This window comes from Equus asinus, chromosome 8 (genome assembly GCF_041296235.1).
Source record: "Equus asinus isolate D_3611 breed Donkey chromosome 8, EquAss-T2T_v2, whole genome shotgun sequence".
Classification (NCBI taxonomy): domain Eukaryota; kingdom Metazoa; phylum Chordata; class Mammalia; order Perissodactyla; family Equidae; genus Equus; species Equus asinus.
The window spans coordinates 78,865,979-78,886,971 of record NC_091797.1 but is presented as its reverse complement, the minus strand read 5'-3'; the positions used below and the strand labels follow the sequence as shown (position 1 = coordinate 78,886,971).

At 39.5% G+C, this 20,993-nt stretch overlaps 1 protein-coding gene across 10 annotated transcripts in view; it reads left to right on the top strand.

Moving 5' to 3' along the window:
- Positions 1 to 20,993, top strand: part of HECTD4 (HECT domain E3 ubiquitin protein ligase 4) — a 186,251-nt gene that overhangs the window by 41,853 nt on the left and 123,405 nt on the right. For all 10 annotated transcript variants that reach the window (XM_070516101.1, XM_044775849.2, XM_070516099.1 and 7 more), the window contains exons 2-6: positions 11,586 to 12,103; positions 15,821 to 15,910; positions 16,528 to 16,658; positions 19,340 to 19,448; positions 20,369 to 20,507. In XM_070516101.1, coding sequence (XP_070372202.1) covers positions 11,586 to 12,103; positions 15,821 to 15,910; positions 16,528 to 16,658; positions 19,340 to 19,448; positions 20,369 to 20,507 — 987 coding nt within the window. The remainder of the gene's footprint in view (positions 1 to 11,585; positions 12,104 to 15,820; positions 15,911 to 16,527; positions 16,659 to 19,339; positions 19,449 to 20,368; positions 20,508 to 20,993) is intronic.

Below are 20,993 nucleotides of genomic sequence, written 5' to 3'. Positions count from 1 at the left end.
AGACCTGAAACCATAAGCCTTCTAGAATAAAATATAGGCGGTGCATTCTTTGACATCAGTATTAAAAGGATCTTTTCAGACACCATGTCTTCTCAGAGAAGGGAAACAATAGAAAGAATAAACAAATGGGACTTCATCAGACTAAAGAGGTTCTTCGAAGCAAGGGAAGACAGAATTGAAACAAAAAAACAACCCACCAATTGGGAAAAAAAATTTGCAAGTCGTATATCTGACAAAGGGTTAATCTCCATAATATATAAAGAACTGACACAACTACAAAAAGTCAAACAACCCAATCAAAAAATGGGCAGGGGACATGAACAGATATTTCTCCACAGAAGATATATGGATGGCCAATAGGCACATGAAAAGATGTTCATCATCGCTGATCATCAGGGAAATGCAAATGAAAACTACACTAAGATATCACTTTACACCCATTAGAATGGCAAAAATAGCCAAAACGAAAAGTAACAAATGTTGGAGAGGTTGTGGAGAAAAAGGAACCTTCATACACTGCTGATAGAAATGCCATCTGGTGCAGCCACTGTGGAAAACAGTATGGAGATTTCTCAAAAAATGAAAAATAGAAATGCCATATGACCGAGCTATTCCGCTACTGGGTATCTATCCAAAGAACTTGAAATCAGCAATTCCAGAAGTCTCATGCACCCGTGTTCATTGCAGCATTATTTATAATAGCCAAGACGTGGAAGCAACCTAGGTGCCCATCAACTGATGATTGAATAAAGAAGATATGGTATATATATACAATGGAATACTACTCAGCCATAAAAAAGGATAAAACCGTCCCCTTCACAACAACATGGATGGACCTTGAGGGTATTATGTTAAGTGAAATAAGCCAGATAGAGAAAGACAATCTCTGTATGACTCCACTCGTATGTGGAAGTTAAACATGTGGACAAAGAGAACAGATTAGTGATTATCAGGGGAAAGGGGGGTCGGGGTGGGCACAAAGGGTGAAGTGGTGCACCTACAATATGACTGACAAACAATAATGTACAACTGAAATTTCACGAGGTTGTAAACTATTATAATCTCAATAAAAAGTTAAAAAAAAGGTTAAAATCTTATGTCAAGGGGATAATATATTCTATGTGTATATTCTGTGAGGTATATAAATCACAGAAATACTAATTATTATGTATAATAAAAAACCAAGTCAAAAAAGGAGATATTGAAAGAGAGTTTGAATGAACATGTATTTCCAGGATTGGATAAGGTCATGCAGCTTCAGGGTCTAATTTAATTGACAAGTGATCCACTCTTGATTTCGGCTTTCGTTTTAGAGACATAGTTCCATCCTTCCATTCATGATTCATTTACTTGGTTCACGTGAAAACTTACTGACATTTGAATTGCCTGATATTCTGATATTTGAATTCTGATATTTGAATCTTTGAATTGCCATATAAATTACAAATACCATATTGCCATATGCAATTTAATTTGGCCATGATGTTATCTTCATAAAGTGAAAAATGGTAGGAAAATATGTGGAAGGGTTTTACATTCCACTCTAACATTTGAGAAGGTTTCGGTATTCCATAGCCTTTACTGGAAAGTTTTGTATTTGTGCAAGTCTGGCCAGTTGATCTGCTTTGAAATAATCCAGGTATAAGTTCCTTTTATGCTGACAGGTTCATATAATGAGTTGAATCTGTTAATGTACCATACTCGGGAAGATAGCAGTTCATCTATTTGGAGCTTGAGTGATCCTGAGTTTTAAATATCATTTCTTTTTTGGAGGGTGAAAAGTTTTATTGTTCATTGATAGTTCCCAACATCTGCGGTGGTCTTCCCCATCTCACCACCTAGTGTTCCCTCCTAACCAGGAATATAACCAGCCCTACACTGAGATAAACTGCTGCCAAAGTACAACAGATGCAACTAGTGAATTGATTTACGGAAAGTATTTCCTGTGGTACTTTTGATTATTGTCTGTCAGATATGTCCCCCAAATTTTAAATATATCAATTGTCACCATTTGTGTGACTGCCAGTTATTTAAAGATAGTGTTTGCTCGTGAAAAATATCAGCTCTAGTTATGACTGCCTTTTTTTTTTTTGCTGAGGAAGATTGGCCCTGAGCTAACACCTGTTGCCAATCTTCCTCTTTTTGCTTTGAGGAAGATTTTCCCTGAGCTAATATCTGTGCCAGTTTTCCTCTATTTTGTATGTGGGTCACTGCCACAACATGGCCCTGACAAGTGGTGTAGGTCCATGCCTGGGAACCGAACCCAGGCCGCCAAAGTGGAGCATGCTGAACTTAACCACTAGGCCACAGGGCTGACCCCATGACTGCTTTTCTTATATATGAACTATTTAGGTTGTCATCACTCTGTTTCTTTTTTTTTTTAATTTTTTTATTGAGTTAATGATAGGTTACAATCTTGTGAAATTTCAGTTGTATATTATTGTCTGTCAGTCACGTTGTAGGTGCAACCCTTCACCCTTGGTGCCCACCCCCCAACCCCCTTTCCCCTGGTAGCCACTAATCTGTTCTCTTTGTCCACAGGTTTGAATTCCTCATATGAGTAGAGTCATACAGAGATTGTCCTTTTCTATCTGGCTTATTTCACTTAACATAATTCCCTCAAGGTCCATCCATGTTGTTGCAAATGGGATGACTTTGTTCTTTTTTATGGCTGAGTAGTATTCCGTTGTATATATATACCACATCTTCTTTATCCAATCATCTGTTGATGGGCATTTAGGTTGCTTCCACATCTTGGTGATTGTAAATAATGCTGCAATAAACATTGGGGTCCATAGGGCTTTTGGAATTGCTGCCTTCAAGCTCTCTGGATAGATACCCAGTAGTAGAATAGCTGTATCGTATGGTAGTTCTATTTTTAATTTTTTGAGGAATCTCCATACTGTTTTCCATAGTGGCTGCACCAGTTTGCATTCCCACCAGCAGTGTGTGAGGGTTCCTTTTTCTCCACAAGCTCTCCAACATTTGTTACTATTTGTTTTAGTTATTTTTGTCATTCTAATGGGTGTAAGGTGATATCTTAGTGTAGTTTTGATTTGCATTTCCCTGACGATCAGTGATGATGAGCATCTTTTCATGTGTCTATTGGCCATCCGTATATCTCCTTTGGAGAAATGTCTGTTCATGTCTCCAGCCCATTTTTTGATCGGGTTGTTTAAGTTTTTGTTGTTGAGTTGTTTGAGTTCTTTATATATTACAGATATTAAGCCTTTGTCGGATGTATTACTTCCAAATATTTTTTCCCAGTTAGTGGATTGTTTTTTTGTTTGAATCCTGTTTTCATTTGCCTTGAAGAAGCTCTTTAGTCTGATGAAGTCCCATTTGTTTATTCTTTCTATTGTTTCCCTTCTCTGAGAAGACATGGTGTCTGAAAAGATCCTTTTAACACTAATGTCAAAGAGTGTACTGCCTACATTTTCTTCTGGAAGCCTTATGGTTTCAGGTCTCAGCTTTAGGTCTTTGATCCATTTTGAGTTTATTTTTGTGAATGGTGAAAAAGAATGGTCAATTTTCATTCTTTTACATGTGGCTTTCCAGTTTTCCCAGCACCGTTTGTTGAAAAGACTTTCTTTTCTCCATTGTATGCCCTCAGCTCCTTTGTCAAAGATTAGCTGTGCATAGATGTGTGGTTTTATTTCTGGGCTTTCAGTTCTGTTCCATTGATCTGTGCACCTGTTTTTGTACCAGTACCATGCTGTTTTGATTACTGTAGCTTTGTAGCATGTTTTGAAGTCAGGGATTGTGATGCCTCCTGTTTTGTTCTTTTTTCTCAGGATTGCTTTAGAAATTCGGGGTCTTTTGTTGCCCCATATGAATTTTAGGATTCTTTGTTCTATTTCTGTAAAGAATGTCTTGGGATTCTGATTGGGCTGGCGTTGAATCTGTAGATTGCTTTAGGTAGAATGGACATTTTAACTATGTTTATTCTTCCAATCCATGTACATGGAATGTCTTTCCATCTCTTTATGTTGTCATCCATTTCTTTCAGAAAAGCCTTGTAATTTTCATTGTATAGGTCTTTCACTTCCTTAGTTAAATTCACCCCAAGGTATTTTATTCTTTTTGTTGCGATTGTGAATGGTATTGTGTTCTTGAGTTCTTTTTCTGTTAGTTCGTTATTAGAGTATAGAAATGCTACTGATTTATGTAAATTGATTTTATGCCCTGCAACTTTGCTGTAGTTGTTGATTACTTCTAAAAGTTTTCCAATGGATTCTTTGGGGTTTTCTATATATAAGATCATGTCGTCTGCAAACAGCGAGAGTTTCACTTCTTCCCCCCCATTAGGATTCCTTTTATTAGTTTTTCTTGACTGATTGCTCTGGCCAGGACCTCCAGAACTATGTTAAATAAGAATGGTGATAGAGGCATCCTTGTCTCGTTCCTGTTTTCATGGGGATGGAGCTCAGTTTTTGCCCATTGACAATGATGTTGGCTGTGGGGTTGTCATATATGGCCTTTATTATGTTGAGGTAGTTCCCTTCTATCCCCATTTTGTTCAGAGTTTTTATCATAAATGGCTGTTGGATCTTGTCAAATGCTTTCTCTGCATCTATTCAGATGATCATGTGGTTTTTATTCCTCAGTTTGTTGATGTGGTGTATCACGTTGATTGATTTGCAGATGTTGAACCATCCCTGTGTCCCTGGTATGAATCCCACTTGACCATGATGTATGATCCTTTTGATGAATTGCTGTATTCTGGTTGCCAAAATTTTGTTGAGAATTTTTGCATCTGTGTTCATTAGCAGTATTGGCCTGTAGTTCTCCTTTTTTGTGCTGTCCTTGTCAGGTTTTGGTATCAGCGTGATGTTGGCCTCGTAGAATGTGTTAGGAAGTGTTCCATCCTCCCTAGTTTTTTGGAATAGCTTGAAAAGGATAGGTATTAAATCCTCTCTGAAAGTTTGGTAGAATTCCCCAGGAAAGCCATCTGGTCCTGGGGTTTTATTCTTTGGGATGCTTTTGATGGCTGTTTCAATCTCTTTCCTTGTGATTGGTCTGTTCAAATTGTCTGCTTCTTCTTGAGTGAGCTTTGGGAGATTGTAGGAGTCCAAGAATTTATGCATTTCCTCTAGGTTATCTATTTTACTGGCATATAGTTTTTCGTAGTATTCTCTTATAATCCGTTGTATTTCTGCGGAGTCGGTTGTTATTTCTCCTCTTTCATTTCTGGTTTTGTTTATTTGAGCTTTCTATCTTTTTTTCTTTGTAAGTCTGTCTAGGGGTTTCTCAATTTTATTTATCTTCTCAAAGAACCAGCTCTTTGTTTCATTCATCCTTTCTACTGCCTTTTTTGTTTCAATAGCATTTATTTCTGCTCTGATTTTTATTATTACTCTCCTTCTGCTGACTTTGGCTTTGTTTGTTCTTCTTTCTCTAATTCAGTTAGGTGTAGTTTAAGATTGCTGATTTGGGATTTTACTTGTTTGTTAAGATGTGCCTGAATTGCGATGAATTTTCCTCTTAATACAGCTTTTGCTGCATCCCATGTGAGTTAGTATGGCATGTTATCATTTTCCTTTGCCTCCAGGTATTTTTTGATTTCTTCCTTAATTTCTTCAATGATCCACTGCTTGTTCAATAGCGTATTGTTTTGTCTCCACATCCTTGTGCCTTTCTCAGCTTTTTTCTTGTATTTAATTTCTAGCTTTACAGCATTATGATCGGAGAAGATGCTTGTTATTATTTCAATTTTTTTAAATTTGTAGAGGCTTGCCTTGTTTCCCAACATATGATCTATCCTTGAGAATGTTCCATGCGCGCTTGAGAAGAATGTGTATTCTGCTGTTTTTGGATGAAGTGTTCCATATATGTCTATAAAGTCCAACTGTTTTAGCTTTTCGTTTAGCTCCACTGTTTCTTTGTTGATTTTCTGTCTGGATGATGTGTCCATTGATGTGAGTGGGGTGTTGAGGTCCCCTACTATTATTGTGTTATTTTTGATATCTTCTTTTAGGTTTTTTAATAGTTGCTTTATGAACTTTGGTGCTCCTTGTTGGGTGCATAGATATTTATAAGCATTATTTCTTCTTGATGAAGTGTCCCTTTGATCATTATATATTGTCCCTCTGTCTCTCTCTTTACCTGCCTTATCTTGAAGTCTGTTTTGTCTGATATAAGTATTGCGACACCTGCTTTCTTGTTTGCTATTAGCTTGGAGTATTGTCTTCCACCCCTTCACTCTGAGCGTATGTTTGTCCTTGGAGGTGAGATGTGTTTCCTGGAGGCAACAACTCTGTTTCTTTTTTTAATAGAGGAAAAAACTCATGTTTCTATTACCACAAATACTAATGACATTTCAAAATTGAATAAGCATGTTTTACATAGTCCTAATTAAAGGGCATATACAGTTTTTTTGTTGTTGTTCTTGAGGAAGATTAGCCCTGAGCTAACTACTGCCAATCCTCTTCTTTTTGCTGAGGAAGACTGGCCCTGAGCTGACATCCATGCCCATCTTCGTCTGCTTTATATGTGGGACGCCTACCACAGCATGGCTTTTGCCAAGTGGTGCCATGTCCACACCTGGGATCCGAACCGGCGAACCCTGGCCCACGAGAAGCGGAACGTGCACACTTAACTGCTCTGCCACCATGCCAGCCCCACAGTTTTTATACTACTTTTTATTGTGTGGTTTTAATTACTTTTCTAGTGATTGCATAATATTCCATTGTGATATAGTTTAATTGAACACTTCTCTATTGAACATTGAGATTGCTTCTACTTTTTCTACTATGATAAATAGGACTGCAGTGAACATCTCTGTGCATTTCTTATTTCTGGAATATTTCTTTAGGATAAATTCTTAGAAATGGGGTTACTTTCTATTTTTTTCAGAAGTATGCTCTAATATATCTTTTAGCTTCTTTCTTGATTGTTTTAGAGAATTATTTCTCTGCTATTCTGAGCAGCAAAGTAGATGGAAATTGATATTTACATTTAGGGAAATACAGTACTTCCTACTGTAAACTTGATTTTTCTGCTAATTATTAGTCTAGTTAATTTCCTTATATGTATCTATCCTACTTCAAAAGCCTCTATATGCTTATTCTTACTGCCATATTTATGTGAAATGCATGTTGACATTTCATGTTTCACGTCATAGCTGGCAAGTGTGTGTTCTGCATTTTCACAGATGGGAAATGGAAAGAAATTGGCTAAAATGATATGATCCTCTGTAACTGTTCTTATTTCAGATAGTGGAGTCTTGTTCAAAGCCAGATTTGGCTGGCAAAGAATATTTTGCCTATGTTATGTTAGCTTTCCAGAATGATTGTTGTTGTTTTAGCTTAAAAACACATATGTATGATAAGAATTAAGGCTACGAGTTGCTTTAAAAGTCACTCCCTTGATTGGGGTGACTTTGGCATTATCAATAAAGTACAGTTAATGACCCTTCCTTCTGATTAAGGGTGACAGGGATCTACCCTGTTCCTTAAATAGCTTTTCTCCTTTTTAAAGAAAAAAAATTAATTTTATAATGACATTTTGGTCTTTTATCTTCTTGGTCAAGAGCAGTTACTGAGAGCAGTGGTTTTATATGAGGATCTGAGATGAATCATTTAATATTTATAAGTACCAGAATAGATCCTCCATAGCTGACTTACTAAAACCCAAAGATATGATGTCTTTATGAAATGATTTTAGGCCATGACCTTCAAACTTTCAAATTCTAAAAAACAGCAGCATGGCAGACAGTTCTTAGGTTTCATAGGGGCCATTGAAATGGATAATGCTGAGTAGTCTAATGGATTTCTGAAAGCATAATGTGCTTTAGATATCGATAAATCAATAAACATAGTCACTTAAGTGTGTATATTATATAATATGTAGTTAATTATATTATAACTCAAATCCTTTGAAAATATTTGTCTTTCAAGTGGAATGCTAAAAATACAACTGAAGCGCTTGTAAAAATAGAATCATCAGAGGGGCTGGCCTTGTGGCGTAGTGGTTAAGTTTGTGTGCTCCGCTTTGGCGGCTTGGGATTTGCAGTTTCGGATCCTGGATGCAGACCTAGCACTGCTAGTCAAGCCATGCTGTGGCGGCCTCCCACATATAAAATAGGGGAAGACTGGCACAGATGTCAGCTCAGCAACAATCTTCCTCAAGCGAAAAGAGGAGGATTGGCAACGGATGTTAGCTCAGGGCCAATCTTTCTCACACACAAAAAAAGAATCATCAGAAAAAATGCAGAAATAGGTGTTTTTTTCCCCAGCCAATCTTAATATTTGGAATTAGCTACAGATTCTGTTATGCACATCATTTTATGAATGAGGAAATATCATATTTCAAAATCACTTTTGTTTGAGATTGATAATAAAAATAAATAGTTGGGTTTAGTGTTACTGAGTTGATCTTTGATTCTTGAGTCCAATAAAAGCCTGTGTTGAATTTTTTAGTAGTTGCTTCGTATAGCATAGGTAGCTGATCACTGTGCCATAAGGAAAAATGTATATATGTATTTTATATCAGAGAATTGTATTGGCTGGAAATCACAAAGTCAGTATTGGAAAGCTTTTAAGAATGCGACAGAATTTCTTGTTTAGATGTTCATAATTGAGAAGATGATCAAATTTAAAATTTTGTGATTTTTTTTCACAACATTAAAAAATATCTCAATAATCTTTGGTTGTTGATCATAATGTTGGAGGCTGGTTACTGATTTTTGGGGGGAGATCCTATAAAGAAAAAAGCCATCTAGCTTCCTTGGGTATGATTACAGTTTCAGGGTAGATGATTGCCCTTGAAATGTGGTCATTTATTAAGGAACTTGAGTTACTTTATCTGCTGCCATGTGAAAATTAATCAAAAGGGTAATTTGTGTTTGCTGAATCTAGACAAAAAGGTAGGAAAATACAGTTTTATACAACTTGATGGTGAAGGACATTTAAAGAATCATTATTTGTTCAATCCTGTTGTATTAAAAAGTAAGTAAAAATATCCCTACTTCTTATTTTGAATAATGTGACTTGCAGTATGGCTTTACCCAGTGATACCTAGTTGAATACAACTGTAGCCTGTTGGAATTTTTTTCCCTTTTATTTTAAAATTATCATACAGTAAAATCGACCTTATTTTGGGTGTACAGTTCTGAATTTTAACACACGTGTAGATTCATGTAACCATCACCACAGTCAGGATACGGAAGTTTCTTTGCCCTCCAAACTCCCTCAAACTGTCTTTATGTAGTCACACCCTCCCTGTACCCCCAACCTCTGGCAACCGCTGATCTCTTCTCCATCACTATAGTTTTATTTTTTGCCAGAAAGTTATGTAAATGGAATCATACAGATGCAGTCTTTTGAAATTGACTTCTTTCACTCAACAAAATGCCATTGGGATTTATTGAACTTGTGTGTATCAATAGTTTGTTTCTTTTTATTGCTAAGTTGTTGGTTGAAATTTTATGGCATTCAGATGTTATTTCTGATCTGACAGGCTGGCACTGAGTTTGAATTGGTTACCTTTTTTTTTTTAACTATGAACATTTTTTTAAATCAGTTAAATGAGATACATGTGTAGTTATTATTTTTTTTTCATGAGGAAGATTATCCCTGAGATAACTACTGCCAATCCTCCTCTTTTTGCGGAGGAAGACTGGCCCTGAGCAAACATCCGTGCCCGTCTTCCTCTACTTTCTATGTGGGACGCCTACCACAGCATGGCTTTTGCCAAGCGGTGCTTTGGCCACACCTGGGATCCGAACTGGCGAACCCAGGCCACCGAGAAGCAGAACGTGCGCACTTAACCGCTGCGCCACCGGGCAGGCCCCTGTAGTTAATTTTTTTTTTTTTTTTTTTGAGGAAGATTAGCCCTGAGCTAACTACTGCCAGTCCTCCTCTTTTTGCTGAGGAAGCCTGGCCCTGAGCTAACATCCGTGCCCGTCTTCCTCTAGTTTATACGTGGGACGCCTACCACAGCATGGCTGCCAAGCAGTGCCATGTCCGCACCCGGGATCCGAACCAGCGAACCCCGGGCCGCCGAGAAGCGGAACGTGCGAACTTAACCGCTGCGCCACCGGGCCGGCCCCCCTGTAGTTAATTTTTTGAATTGGGATTTGTTGTTTTCAAACTGAACATTTTTTCAGTTGAGTTCAGCGACTTACATAATAGCTAGGCCAGACAGTTATAGTGTTTACATTACTCTGGAAGTTCTTGTCGTTTTATTGGACTGACAGTTTAAGGGCAAAATTTGAGGTAAAAGAAAGTATTTTGCGGGTTTGTGAGAGAAGTAAAGTGAACTGTGACCTTTTTAAATGTCAGTGCCAACAACTTGCCAGAATTTTCTTTGCTTGTATTCCAAGCCTCTTCCCACCCTCACTTTCTGGTGTACTGAGAACAGACACCTCTGGCACCTGATAATGTCTTTTAATGTGCTTGCCCCTAGAGTGTCCTGCTTTGTTTGTTGGTAACGACAGTCTGTTCATTTTAACCTAGGCAAATTTACATACATAAACTCTTTGCATCTAAGTTTAGTTTGGTTCTTGAGAGCTGGTTCCTTTCTTAGTTGGTTGAGGATTTCATGGGTTTATTATTTGACCAGCTGCTGAAAATCTAGAGGAAGCCTCCTGATAGTGGTGCTTCCTGTATCAGTGTGAGCTGGATACATCTGTACCATGTCACCATTTGAAATAATGGATTCACAGTAGTAAGATTAGAGTGTTATTCAAAATCAAAGAACAATGAACAATCATTTAATAGTAGGGATATTAGGTTTTGTTTTGTTTTTAAAGATTTTATTTTTCCTTTTTCTCCCAAAGCCCCCTGGTACGTAGTTGTGTATTTTTAGTTTTGGGTCCTTCTAGCTGTGGCATGTGGGATGCTGTCTCAGCGTGGCCTGACGAGTGGTGTCATGTCCACGCCCAGGATCCGAACCGGTGAAACCCTGGGCTGCCGAGGCGGAGTGCGCCAACTTAACCACTCGGCCATGGGGCTGGCCCTGGGATATTAGGTTTTGAGGATAAAATTTTGTTCAGTTTTCACTGATAATCCACGTGGTAATAGAGACATTTATAACTCAAGAGCATTTAATAAAAATTTATACCTCAATTTTCTACGTTACTGGAATTAATTTCTGACTTCCACACTTAACTGTTTTCTTTTATGATTTGGGTTCTTTCAATTAGGTCTCTAATTCCAATTTTATTAGGAGCATTAGCAGAATTGCCAGGAAAAAAGTCTCCATCAGCAAATACCTGACTTTACGGCACATTTTTTTTTTCCTGCTTTTTCTCCCCAAATCCCCCCAGTACATAGTTGTATATTTTAGTTGTGGGTCCTTCTAGTTGTGGTATGTGGGATGCCGCCTCAGCCTGACCTCATGAGTGGTGCCATGTGCTCGCCCAGGATCCGAACCGGCAAAAGCCTGGGCTGCTGAAGTGGAACGCGGGAACTTAACCACTCGGCCACGGGGCCGGCCCCACAGTACTTGTTTTCATATTTGGTCACAATTAAAATAACTTTTGATGTGGACCATTTTTAGATACAATTGGATATATTTGCTTCCATCCATGAAAGCAGTGGTGAAAGCAATACCTACCAACCGCTTCTTTATTCTTATTTTAGATTTTAACATTTGAGACCAAGAACCCGACGGAATTAGCAGAACGTTTGCGGTCTGTTTGTGGGAATCAGAGCAACGCCTATGCCCGCCTGCTAGAGTACCGCCTGAATGCCTTGCGAGGACTGTGGAACGCCCAGCGCCAGCTGGCCTTGGAAGAACAGCATGAGAGGGAGAGTTCGGGTGATGAAGAAACTTTGGCTCTGCTCAAACGCCAGGGCTTGTTGCAGCAACCTGAGCAAGCGCCCTTCACATCCCGGATGGGGCTGCTGCTGGTCTTCCCCCTTATTCAGTCCCAGAGTAGAACAGACCCCTCTCTCTGTAACATAACTGCTGAGGTGCTATTGAACTGCCTTCGCGACTGCCAGCCTTTGAGCTTGACCAAGGAGCCTGCTGACTGTCTCAATGGGATTGAAACTTTGCTGTGCTCCTGGCTAGAGGAGACTTCTGACACAGGCCGACACATCCCACACAAGCAAAAAGAAAATGCTGCTGCTGCCTTGGTGGCTTTGGCATGTGCCAGGTAAGGAAAATCAAATGTGCCACTTGGTGACCTTGTGATTGCTGCTGCCTGGGCTGGGTGAGTGAATACGAGGGCAAGCATATCTGATGGAAGTCTTAACATTCAGAAGTCCTTCTTTGTTTTCAGTATTGAATTTCACAGCCTTGACAGTGCGTGAGATGCTTTCACCAAAACTTGGCACCAGGAGCCTGAACTGGAACCCAAGTTCAAGTTTTTGCTTTCTGCTATACCGTGATAACAGCCTAAACAGCTTGAAATGGAGAGTCAACCCTTGCCATTATCTACTCTCCTCTTAGATGGATTAGTGTTCTACATCAGGGAGTTAGTTAGTGGAGGATGTAATATCTGTATTTCTCCTGGAAGGATGATCAAAAAATTTATAGAGCTTTTAACTTTTTTCATATGTGTCTATAAGGAGTGTATCAGCAAGTTAATGGGTTCTTACTTACCTGGACTCAGTCACACAGACTTGGTCACAAATTATACTTCTGGACCCTGATGCATGCCTCCATTAATTTAATTGAAGGATCTCTCTGTATATATCAAAATTTGATAGTGTGCTGTCCTTCATTGATGTTATTGATTCACTCTCAGTAGGAAATGTGCTTAGAGTTACTTTCCTGTTTGTTTGAGGAAGATTAGCCCAGAGCTAACACCTGTCACCAATCTTCCTCTTTTTTTTGCTGAGGAAGACTGGCCCTGAGCTAACATCCGTGCCCATCTTCCTCTACTTTCTATGTGGGACGCCTGCCACAGCATGGCTTGCTAAGCGGTGCCATGTCCACACCCGGGATCCAAACCGGTGAACCCCGGGCCGCCGAAGTGGAACATGCAAACTTAACCACTGCGCCACCAGGCCAGCCCCTAGAGTTAGTTTTCCAGGAGAGGATTTCTGCATCCTCCTGCCCAGTAACCTGCCGGATGACTGGCACATATTTTTGAGAAACAAGTTTACTACCCTTGCTTTTGTGTAAGCTCCTTGTCTAGAGACCAGTTAGGATCATGGTCTAACGGATTAGTGACAGATTAGTGACCTCTCCCTTCAGAATTTTTTCTTTGATTGTGTTCTTCCTTTTTTTAACAAAGCATAAGTGGAAAAATTCTTCTTGGAGGATTTTGAATTTCTTAGCTAATAAAAGCTTCTTTTCCTATTTTGATTTCAGATTTGACCTTCAAATGATTGAATTTCAGCCTGTTTTTAAGACAAAATGGCACCAGTGTTTATTGTCAATTTCTTTACCCTCAGCAAACTGTCATAGCCTAGTTTTAGATCCCTGAAGACTGTAGTTGACAGTGGAAATCCTGACATGAGCTTAATTCTGGAGACGTTATTGGGTGGTACTGAAATAAGTTTCCCTGTAGAGGCTTTGTTTTGGGTTTATTTATTTTTTTGCATAGGCAGAAGATAATTTTGAGCCCTAAACAGTTTTGTTATTAATGCAAAATTTTGAGAAAGTTTGCTTTTAGATTGGACTATCTTTTAACAGATTTAGGATGTTCAGAATAATCATCAACTCTTTAGTTTAAAACGTTTTAAGTTATTGAACATAGGATCATAAAACTCACTTTTTTATTATGTGCCCAAATTCAGTGTGAGCCACACATGGTTATTGATACTGTTTCATGTTCTTGAGATTCCAAATTCCGTTCAGCAGAAATGTTGGGGTGAATATTTTATTTTCTTCTTCTTGAGTGTTTTCTTTTAGATGGTTCCTATATTCTATTGCTGATATTATCACCTTGTTCTGAACTGTATTTACCTCAGAAGTCACATGCTTTTCAGTGTTACATCATCCCCTTTAATGAAGTTATTAGAGGCATACATTGAAACTTTTGAGATTGATGCTCTCAAAGACAAAGCAACTTTTCCAAAAAATTATGAAGATGTTCATTCATTCAATCACCTAGCATTTACCAAACATCCCTGATGTGCCAGGAGCCTTGCTAGGTCTTAGGGATGTAGTGATTCCTGGTCTCTAACCTTGCAGGTGAATGGACTCAGGGTGATTCATTTTGCAAATAATTATTGCCCAGTTACCATGTGCAAAGTGTTCTTCCAGGCGGTGGGGATGCAGCAGTGAGCACGGCAGATGGTCCCTAAAATTGCAGAGTTTACAAGAGAGTGAGAGAGGCAGACAACTAGCAGCAAATACACGTCTAAGATAATTTCCGAGAGATGTGTTCACTATAAGAAGACAAACTAGGGTGTTTTGATAGGGAATGACGAAGTGGAGGTGGGGGACAGCGTTAGCTAGAGATCCCAGGGAAGGCCTTACTGAAGAGGGGACCTTTGAACTGAGGCCTGGATGATGAGAAAGAGCCAGCTATGCCAAAAAGAGTTCTAGGCAAGAGGAGCAGCAAGTGGCACAGCTCCGATGCTCTGTGTGTGCCCGGGGCAGCTGAGGAACAGCAGAGTGGGCAGGGTGGCTGGATTGCAGTGGTAGGAGAAGAGGGGCAGGAGGTGAGGTTGGCAGGGCCTGGATCATGTAGGGGCTTAGGAGTCATGGAAGGAGTTTAAGTTTTACTCTTAAACTCTGATTGTGTCTGGCAGGTAATAATACCTAGTAGTTGACTTAGTTTTAGACTGTGCAGTGTGCTTTGGCTCCTTTATTTTACCCTCACTGTTCTCCAGGGAGGTATCCCTGTTGGACAGATGAAGAAGCAAAAATCGTAGGCGTTTGATGACAAGACTGAGATGGTGCAGCTGGTGAGGGGCAGAGCCAGGTTTCAGAGCCCGTGCATTCTGGCTCCCAACTTGTGCTTTTATACCCTGTCTGCTGCCTCCTTGCCTTATACTGTTCTTTGGTTTTGATTCTTTGAACAACAGAGATAATGAAAGGGGCACTTAAGAGGAGGACTCCAGCTCTGCCTGGTCCAGCATTAGGTATTCCATTTCTTTTGGGGTTTAGGCATATGATACCTGGCAGTCAAAGCCTTGGCTAAGAGAATAAAGCAGTGATCTGAAGTCAGTCCATCTGATACAGGCGATCATTTGGTTCAGGAAATGTTCTTATGGTGATTTGTACTTGGGATCTGGCCAGGTAAGTCTGGTGCCTTTTAAAAGTACCTTCTTTTAGTTCCTGCTGACTATATTACAGACTTCTCAGAGCCTCAAGTCTTGGGAACCAAAAGCAAATGGGGCACTGGTGAGCTCTGCCAGTATTACAGTTGCATACTTCACAGTAGGAGAAGCAGAAGGAACACCTCTCAGCATAAAGTATTAATTATTTGAATGTATTCCTTTCCGTCATATTTAATGTGATGGGGTTCGGTGAGATGTTACGTAAAATGAATGAACCTAACAAAGATATTAAAAAATTAAGCCTGGAAATACTTGTTAGACTTTTAATATAACCTCTTCCTGTGAAATCTCTCCCTAGCCTAGAGAATGACTTGATTGGATACAAGCATAATAGCCACGTGTTTTGTGCTTGAGCTTTATGATTTGAACTTTTGTGTTAAGGGAAAATTATTTACCTTTCCAAATGCAAGAAGAACATCATAGTTGGCCTGCTGCTACTCACAGAGTACGTTTTTATGTGAGCCAGTGGTAATAGGTGAGAATCAAGTACATTTTGTACAACACATCTTCTGATTGGCAGAAGCAGATAGACACATTTTGGAATCTTCCCATGTGGTTAAATAAAATCAGCATTAACAACCTTATTATTTGACTTTTCAACTTTGATGATTTTCTGTTCCCCCTTTTATTTTTAGGGGATCATTGAAAACTTTTGTCCATACAGTCCATCTATTACAGAAACAGACTGATCTCGGGTCCCTGCCTGTAGCCGATGTACTGTATAGGTAAGTCGCCACTGCGGATCCTTACCCTCCTTCTCCACAAGGGAGATTTGTGCGAAAGCCTCTCTTATCAAGTAGATTTCTAAACTCTTATCAATTAATGATTCATATTTTTAAATAAATATATTATCATTCATTTTCTTAAGTAGGAATTTTGTATGTCTCATTATTTGAAAGTGTTCCTAGAGCATGTATTTTTCACTTTTTATTTTTTTCAGTTTTTAAAAATGTGATAGCTTGTAATGAATTCTTATTGTAGATTTTGGGATGATGATATGTTAAGGTATAGAGAGGAAAGTGAAAATCATTCATAAACTCATTACCCAAAGATAACTACTACTAATATTTTGGTATATGTGCTTCTCAATTGATACCCCCCTAACACCTGCATATATAAAATATATACATTTTACACACAGTTGTAATTTTATTATAACATTTCTATAAGCACTGCTTTGTAATTTTTTAATTTGAAAGTATATTGAAATATCTTTGCAGATGTATAATATTTGTGTGAAACTATTGTAGTTTTCTGCCCTTTGAGATGGTGGGTAGACTTTCATTTCCTTGCTGAAAGGGTTAGTCTCAGTGTCTCTGTGATTCTCCATCTCTCCTTTTAGGCTATTGCTTTTGGAAGGGGGGCCTGGATCCCCCTCCTGTTTGCTTGGTGGCAAACACATAGTATCATGGGGGTATGAAGACATGTTGCCTGCACCAGATAGCAACACTGGCTCCAGTTCTGAAAATAAAGGTAATCTAATGGTTTTGGTTTTGTGATTGAAATTAAGATGTAAAAAGAATGGTTTTAGATCATTGTGGCAAACGATTTAGATATAACTCTGGGTTCCTTTTAATTAAGAGCTCAAAGTTCCTATACAGTGTGCTCATTGTCTACTTTATCAGTAAAAGTATAAAAGCTGATACTCAGTGAGGTAAGAAAATGGATAGGTTTTACTCTCGCAAGGAAAAGGTTTCATCCCTACTCTCCTGCCAAGGAGGCGTGAATTACGGAAATCGGTTCATGGGCCTTTGGGCATGGGGGCCTTAAGTTGGATTTTTATGTCCACGAATAGAGTATCATGTCTTGCTGCCTGATACTGTTTCTTCTGGACTTTATTGTGTGTGTTGATGAACCCTCCTGTCCTAAAAGCAAAAAAATGAGATTATTCAAGGGAGCATAATTTGAATTGTTAAGTATCTCCTTTAAACAAAGTGGGCCAGATTAAATGTTTTTACACGGTTTTCACAAGTATTATATACCAGTTTATTCTCTGATCTCAGCGCAAATAGCAGAAGCTCTCTTAATTGACCTCCACTTAACTGACTTGCCAGATGAATTAGGCCTCTCTGGTCACTTGGTAGATGTACTGACTGGTACTGTGGCACACCAAACCCATGGGGCCAGTAGGCTCTTCTTGGCCGTCTGTGCACTGCTGCTCCCGCCTGTGGAGGTACAGCCTTGCCAAGAGTCCACTGTGCTCCCAGACCTGTTTGTTATTGTAATTGGTGCTTGTTCTTGTGATTATATCATTAAATATTACGTAGCCGATGAAATAGGAATTTTAAAAACCCCAGGAAATGGTTTCCATAAAATAATTGAATGTTTTAGAAAGACTCAACAAAGTGAATCTCTAAAAATTTGGTGTGAAGTAGGTGTGAGATTCAGAGCCTATTCTGCCCACCCTTTCATTTCATACCCTTGATCGGGGGGCAACCTTCCTGGGCAGCCGTGAGGGCGTGGGGCACTGTCTAGGCCACAGGCCACCCTTGCAGCTCTCGTCCCAGGGCCCATGCCTTCTCCTAGTCTTCTCACTGTTTCTTCTAGATTGTCATGTGAGAGTGGTCAGAGGACTGGGGAAGACTTTTAAATATGATTTATCACCTTTACTGCCTCAACTAGAGTCAGCAGGAGAAGCCCAAAGTCTGCAGTACCCTAGAAGTTCTGAAACATCATGGGCTGAGACTTACACCTTCACACGAAACCAAAGCTCCTTTCATGCTTCTCTCCCTTCGCTCCTTTTAGTATCTCCCTTGGAGTGGTTTCTTGCTGAGGATGATGGTGTTAAGCTGATGTGTTTGCTTTTCACCCTTTTGAACCTTTGGTTTTGCTTCTAGCTACAGGATGTTTTTCTTATAATAATTTTTTTAAAAATCGTAACTTTTAATTTGGAAACATTCAACATATACAGAAGTTGAGAGAATACTGTAATAAACCCTGTATGCTCGTCACTCAGTTCCACAGGTATCAGCTCTGGGCTAGTCCTGTTTATTGTTTAGTCTGTCCCTTCACTGCCGCTCCCCATCAGACCCATACTCAAAAGGCCTTGGGCCTTAATCTAAAGGGTTTGAATAAATGTATGTTTATAAGTTTTAATTTAAAATATTTAAGGCATGAAATTAATATTTTAGAAATGGTTACCAACGTTAATTGATTGTTTTTTGAGGAACTGGTCCCAGTTGTCCCGGATTAGTAGACTGAATTTTTAAGATAACAGCATACTCGGTACTAATTTGAGTGCTGTGACATTGGGTTTCTTCCAACTAGGAGGACAAGTAGTAGGCACACTTCATTTACATATAGTGAATAGAATGATTATGGAAATAAACACTGAAAGTTTTATCCATAAGCTCTCTTTTTAAGCAAGTTCTTTAGAATATAATTTAGTAAACTATTTACTATAATAGAGAGAGATACTGTTTATTTTAGCTTGGGGAAGATATAGCTAAGGGGAAACATAGTTGCTGTTTTCAAATAGAAGAGATATTATACTTTTATGCTGTTTGGCTCCAGAAACTAAAATTAGGATCTCTGGGTGGAAAATCCACAGAAGCAGATTTTCATTCAATGCAAATCATTAGTATATCAACATAATATTATTTGCTGCTCATGGAGCACTGGCTTTGTACCAGAGAACAGTATGAGTGTATTACCTGTGTCATCTCATTTAACCATCACAGTGCCTCTGGCGGTACTTATTATTATCCCCATCTTACAAACGAAGAGTCTGAAGTTCATAGAGGGCCAGCGTCACCTAGTAAGTGCCCCAGGTTCTTGAAAGCTCATAGCTTTCTTACTACAAAATCATTAGTTGAAAATACTGTACTCCTAGTCATTTTAGATTAGAAGAAGGGATGTGTAAACTTGACTCAGTATTTTTGCTGTTCAAAAAATGAAAGAAAAAAGCATTTGGCTGGCTGAACCAGGTCCTCCTGCTGCTAACTATCTGCGCTCTTTCCCTGATCTTCGTCCTGATGCCACGTGGATTGGGGGCTTCAGGCCATCTTTCCTGGAAGTCACATTGATGCACTCATTTTCGTAGTGGGAGATTATCTTGCACTCAGCCTCCTAGTGGCTGTTTCATTAGAGAAAGCACGTTTCTCATTTCATTAGAAAAAGCCTGTGTGCGATTTACCTATGAAAAACGGTTTCAGATGCTGACTTGGGGCGCTGTCTCACTGCGGACGGCCTGTACCTCTATACTACTAACTCAGTCGGAAGAGGCCTAAGCAAGCTGGGGTCTGGACTACATGGCACTCTCAGGTCAGTTGCGTGCCGCTTGCTGAATGATTGGGCTGGAGCATTTTCCTCCTGACATTAATAGCTGCGAGGAAGACCCCTGGGGGTGCATGCTGACTCCCCAGAGACTGACTAGTGACTTAATAAGTCTGAACAAATTCACATGGTTCTGCTCTTACTGCCACTTTCCTGCTCTCACTGTGTTAACACATTTCAGTTTTGTTTTGACTCTGAAGAGTTTGGTAGCCTAAGGTCATTGTTTCCAGCGAGAAATTCCTTATGACCATGATTTCTCTAGCAATGCCATTGACTTCTCCATCTTGATAAATGGACATTTTTCTAGCTCTGTCTTTTCGTACTTGAATTGACATTGGATTGGCAGTGATTTTCACCTGGGATGTAGGATCTATGAATTGTTGCCAAAAGAAACCACATTTTGAGATCCCTATATGTATTTAATTAGATCTTTTCCTCAACTTTGTCTCCTCTCTTATTCGTTGTGGAAAATTAATATTCACCATAGTTTGTCAGTCCCAAAGTTAATGTAATATATTCACTGTCTTTCAGATGTTTTGCATACTTAGTCATTTTTTAAAATTAGGTTGAAAATGGGCTGGCCCGGTGGTACAATGGTTAAGTTCACACGTTCCGCTTCACCAGCCCAGGGTTCGCCAGTTCAGATCCGGGTGCGGACGTGGCACTGCTTGGCAAGCCATGCTGTGGCAGGTGTCCCACATATAAAGTGGAGGAAGATGGTCACAGATGTTAGCTCAGGGCCAGTCTTCCTCAACAAAAAGAGGAAGATTGGCAGCAGGTGTTAGCTCAGGGCTAATCTTCCTCAAAAAAAAAATTAGGTTGAAAATATTGTTTATGCCTGCTGTAGCTTGCTGTGGGTTTCAGACGCAGCCCAGTGACTCAGCCTGTATACCTTTCTTTTTCCCTAGGGGTTTTGTGTATTGCCGGAATGAGGAGCTGGAACCAGGATGGATTGCTTTTGGCAGCGGCAGGCTTCTCCACCGGCCTGCGTCTTTTGATAATAAGCCTCACTCCCTTTTCCAGGTCATTGACCAGAATACCCTTCAGGTAAACAGAAAACCAAACCAAGGCATTGTCTTTAATATTTTGGAGACAGTAGGGGAAGTTCCTGACATCAGAAGTAACAATAATACAGCTGATGTATTTTCCTGCCAGAGTGGCAGCCTTCTAATTGTCATCATTTGGGCATTCTGTTTTTTCTCTAATGTCTTAGAGTTTTCCCACATGATCTGAGTGAATGTGTTCTCTAAGAGTTTCTTTTTTTTTTTTTAACAAATTTTTTTTTAAAAGATTTTATTTTATTTTTTTCTTTTTCTCCCCAAAGCTCCCCAGTACATAGTTGTATATTCTTTGTTGTGGGTCCTTCTAGTTGTGGCATGTGGGACGCTGCCTCACCGTGGTTTGATGAGCAGTGCCACGTCCGCGCCCAGGATTCAAAGCAACGAAACACTGGGCTGTCTGCAGCGGAGTGCGCGAACTTAACCACTCGGCAACGGGGCGAGCCCCTCTCTAAGAGTTTCTAAGGCCAATACT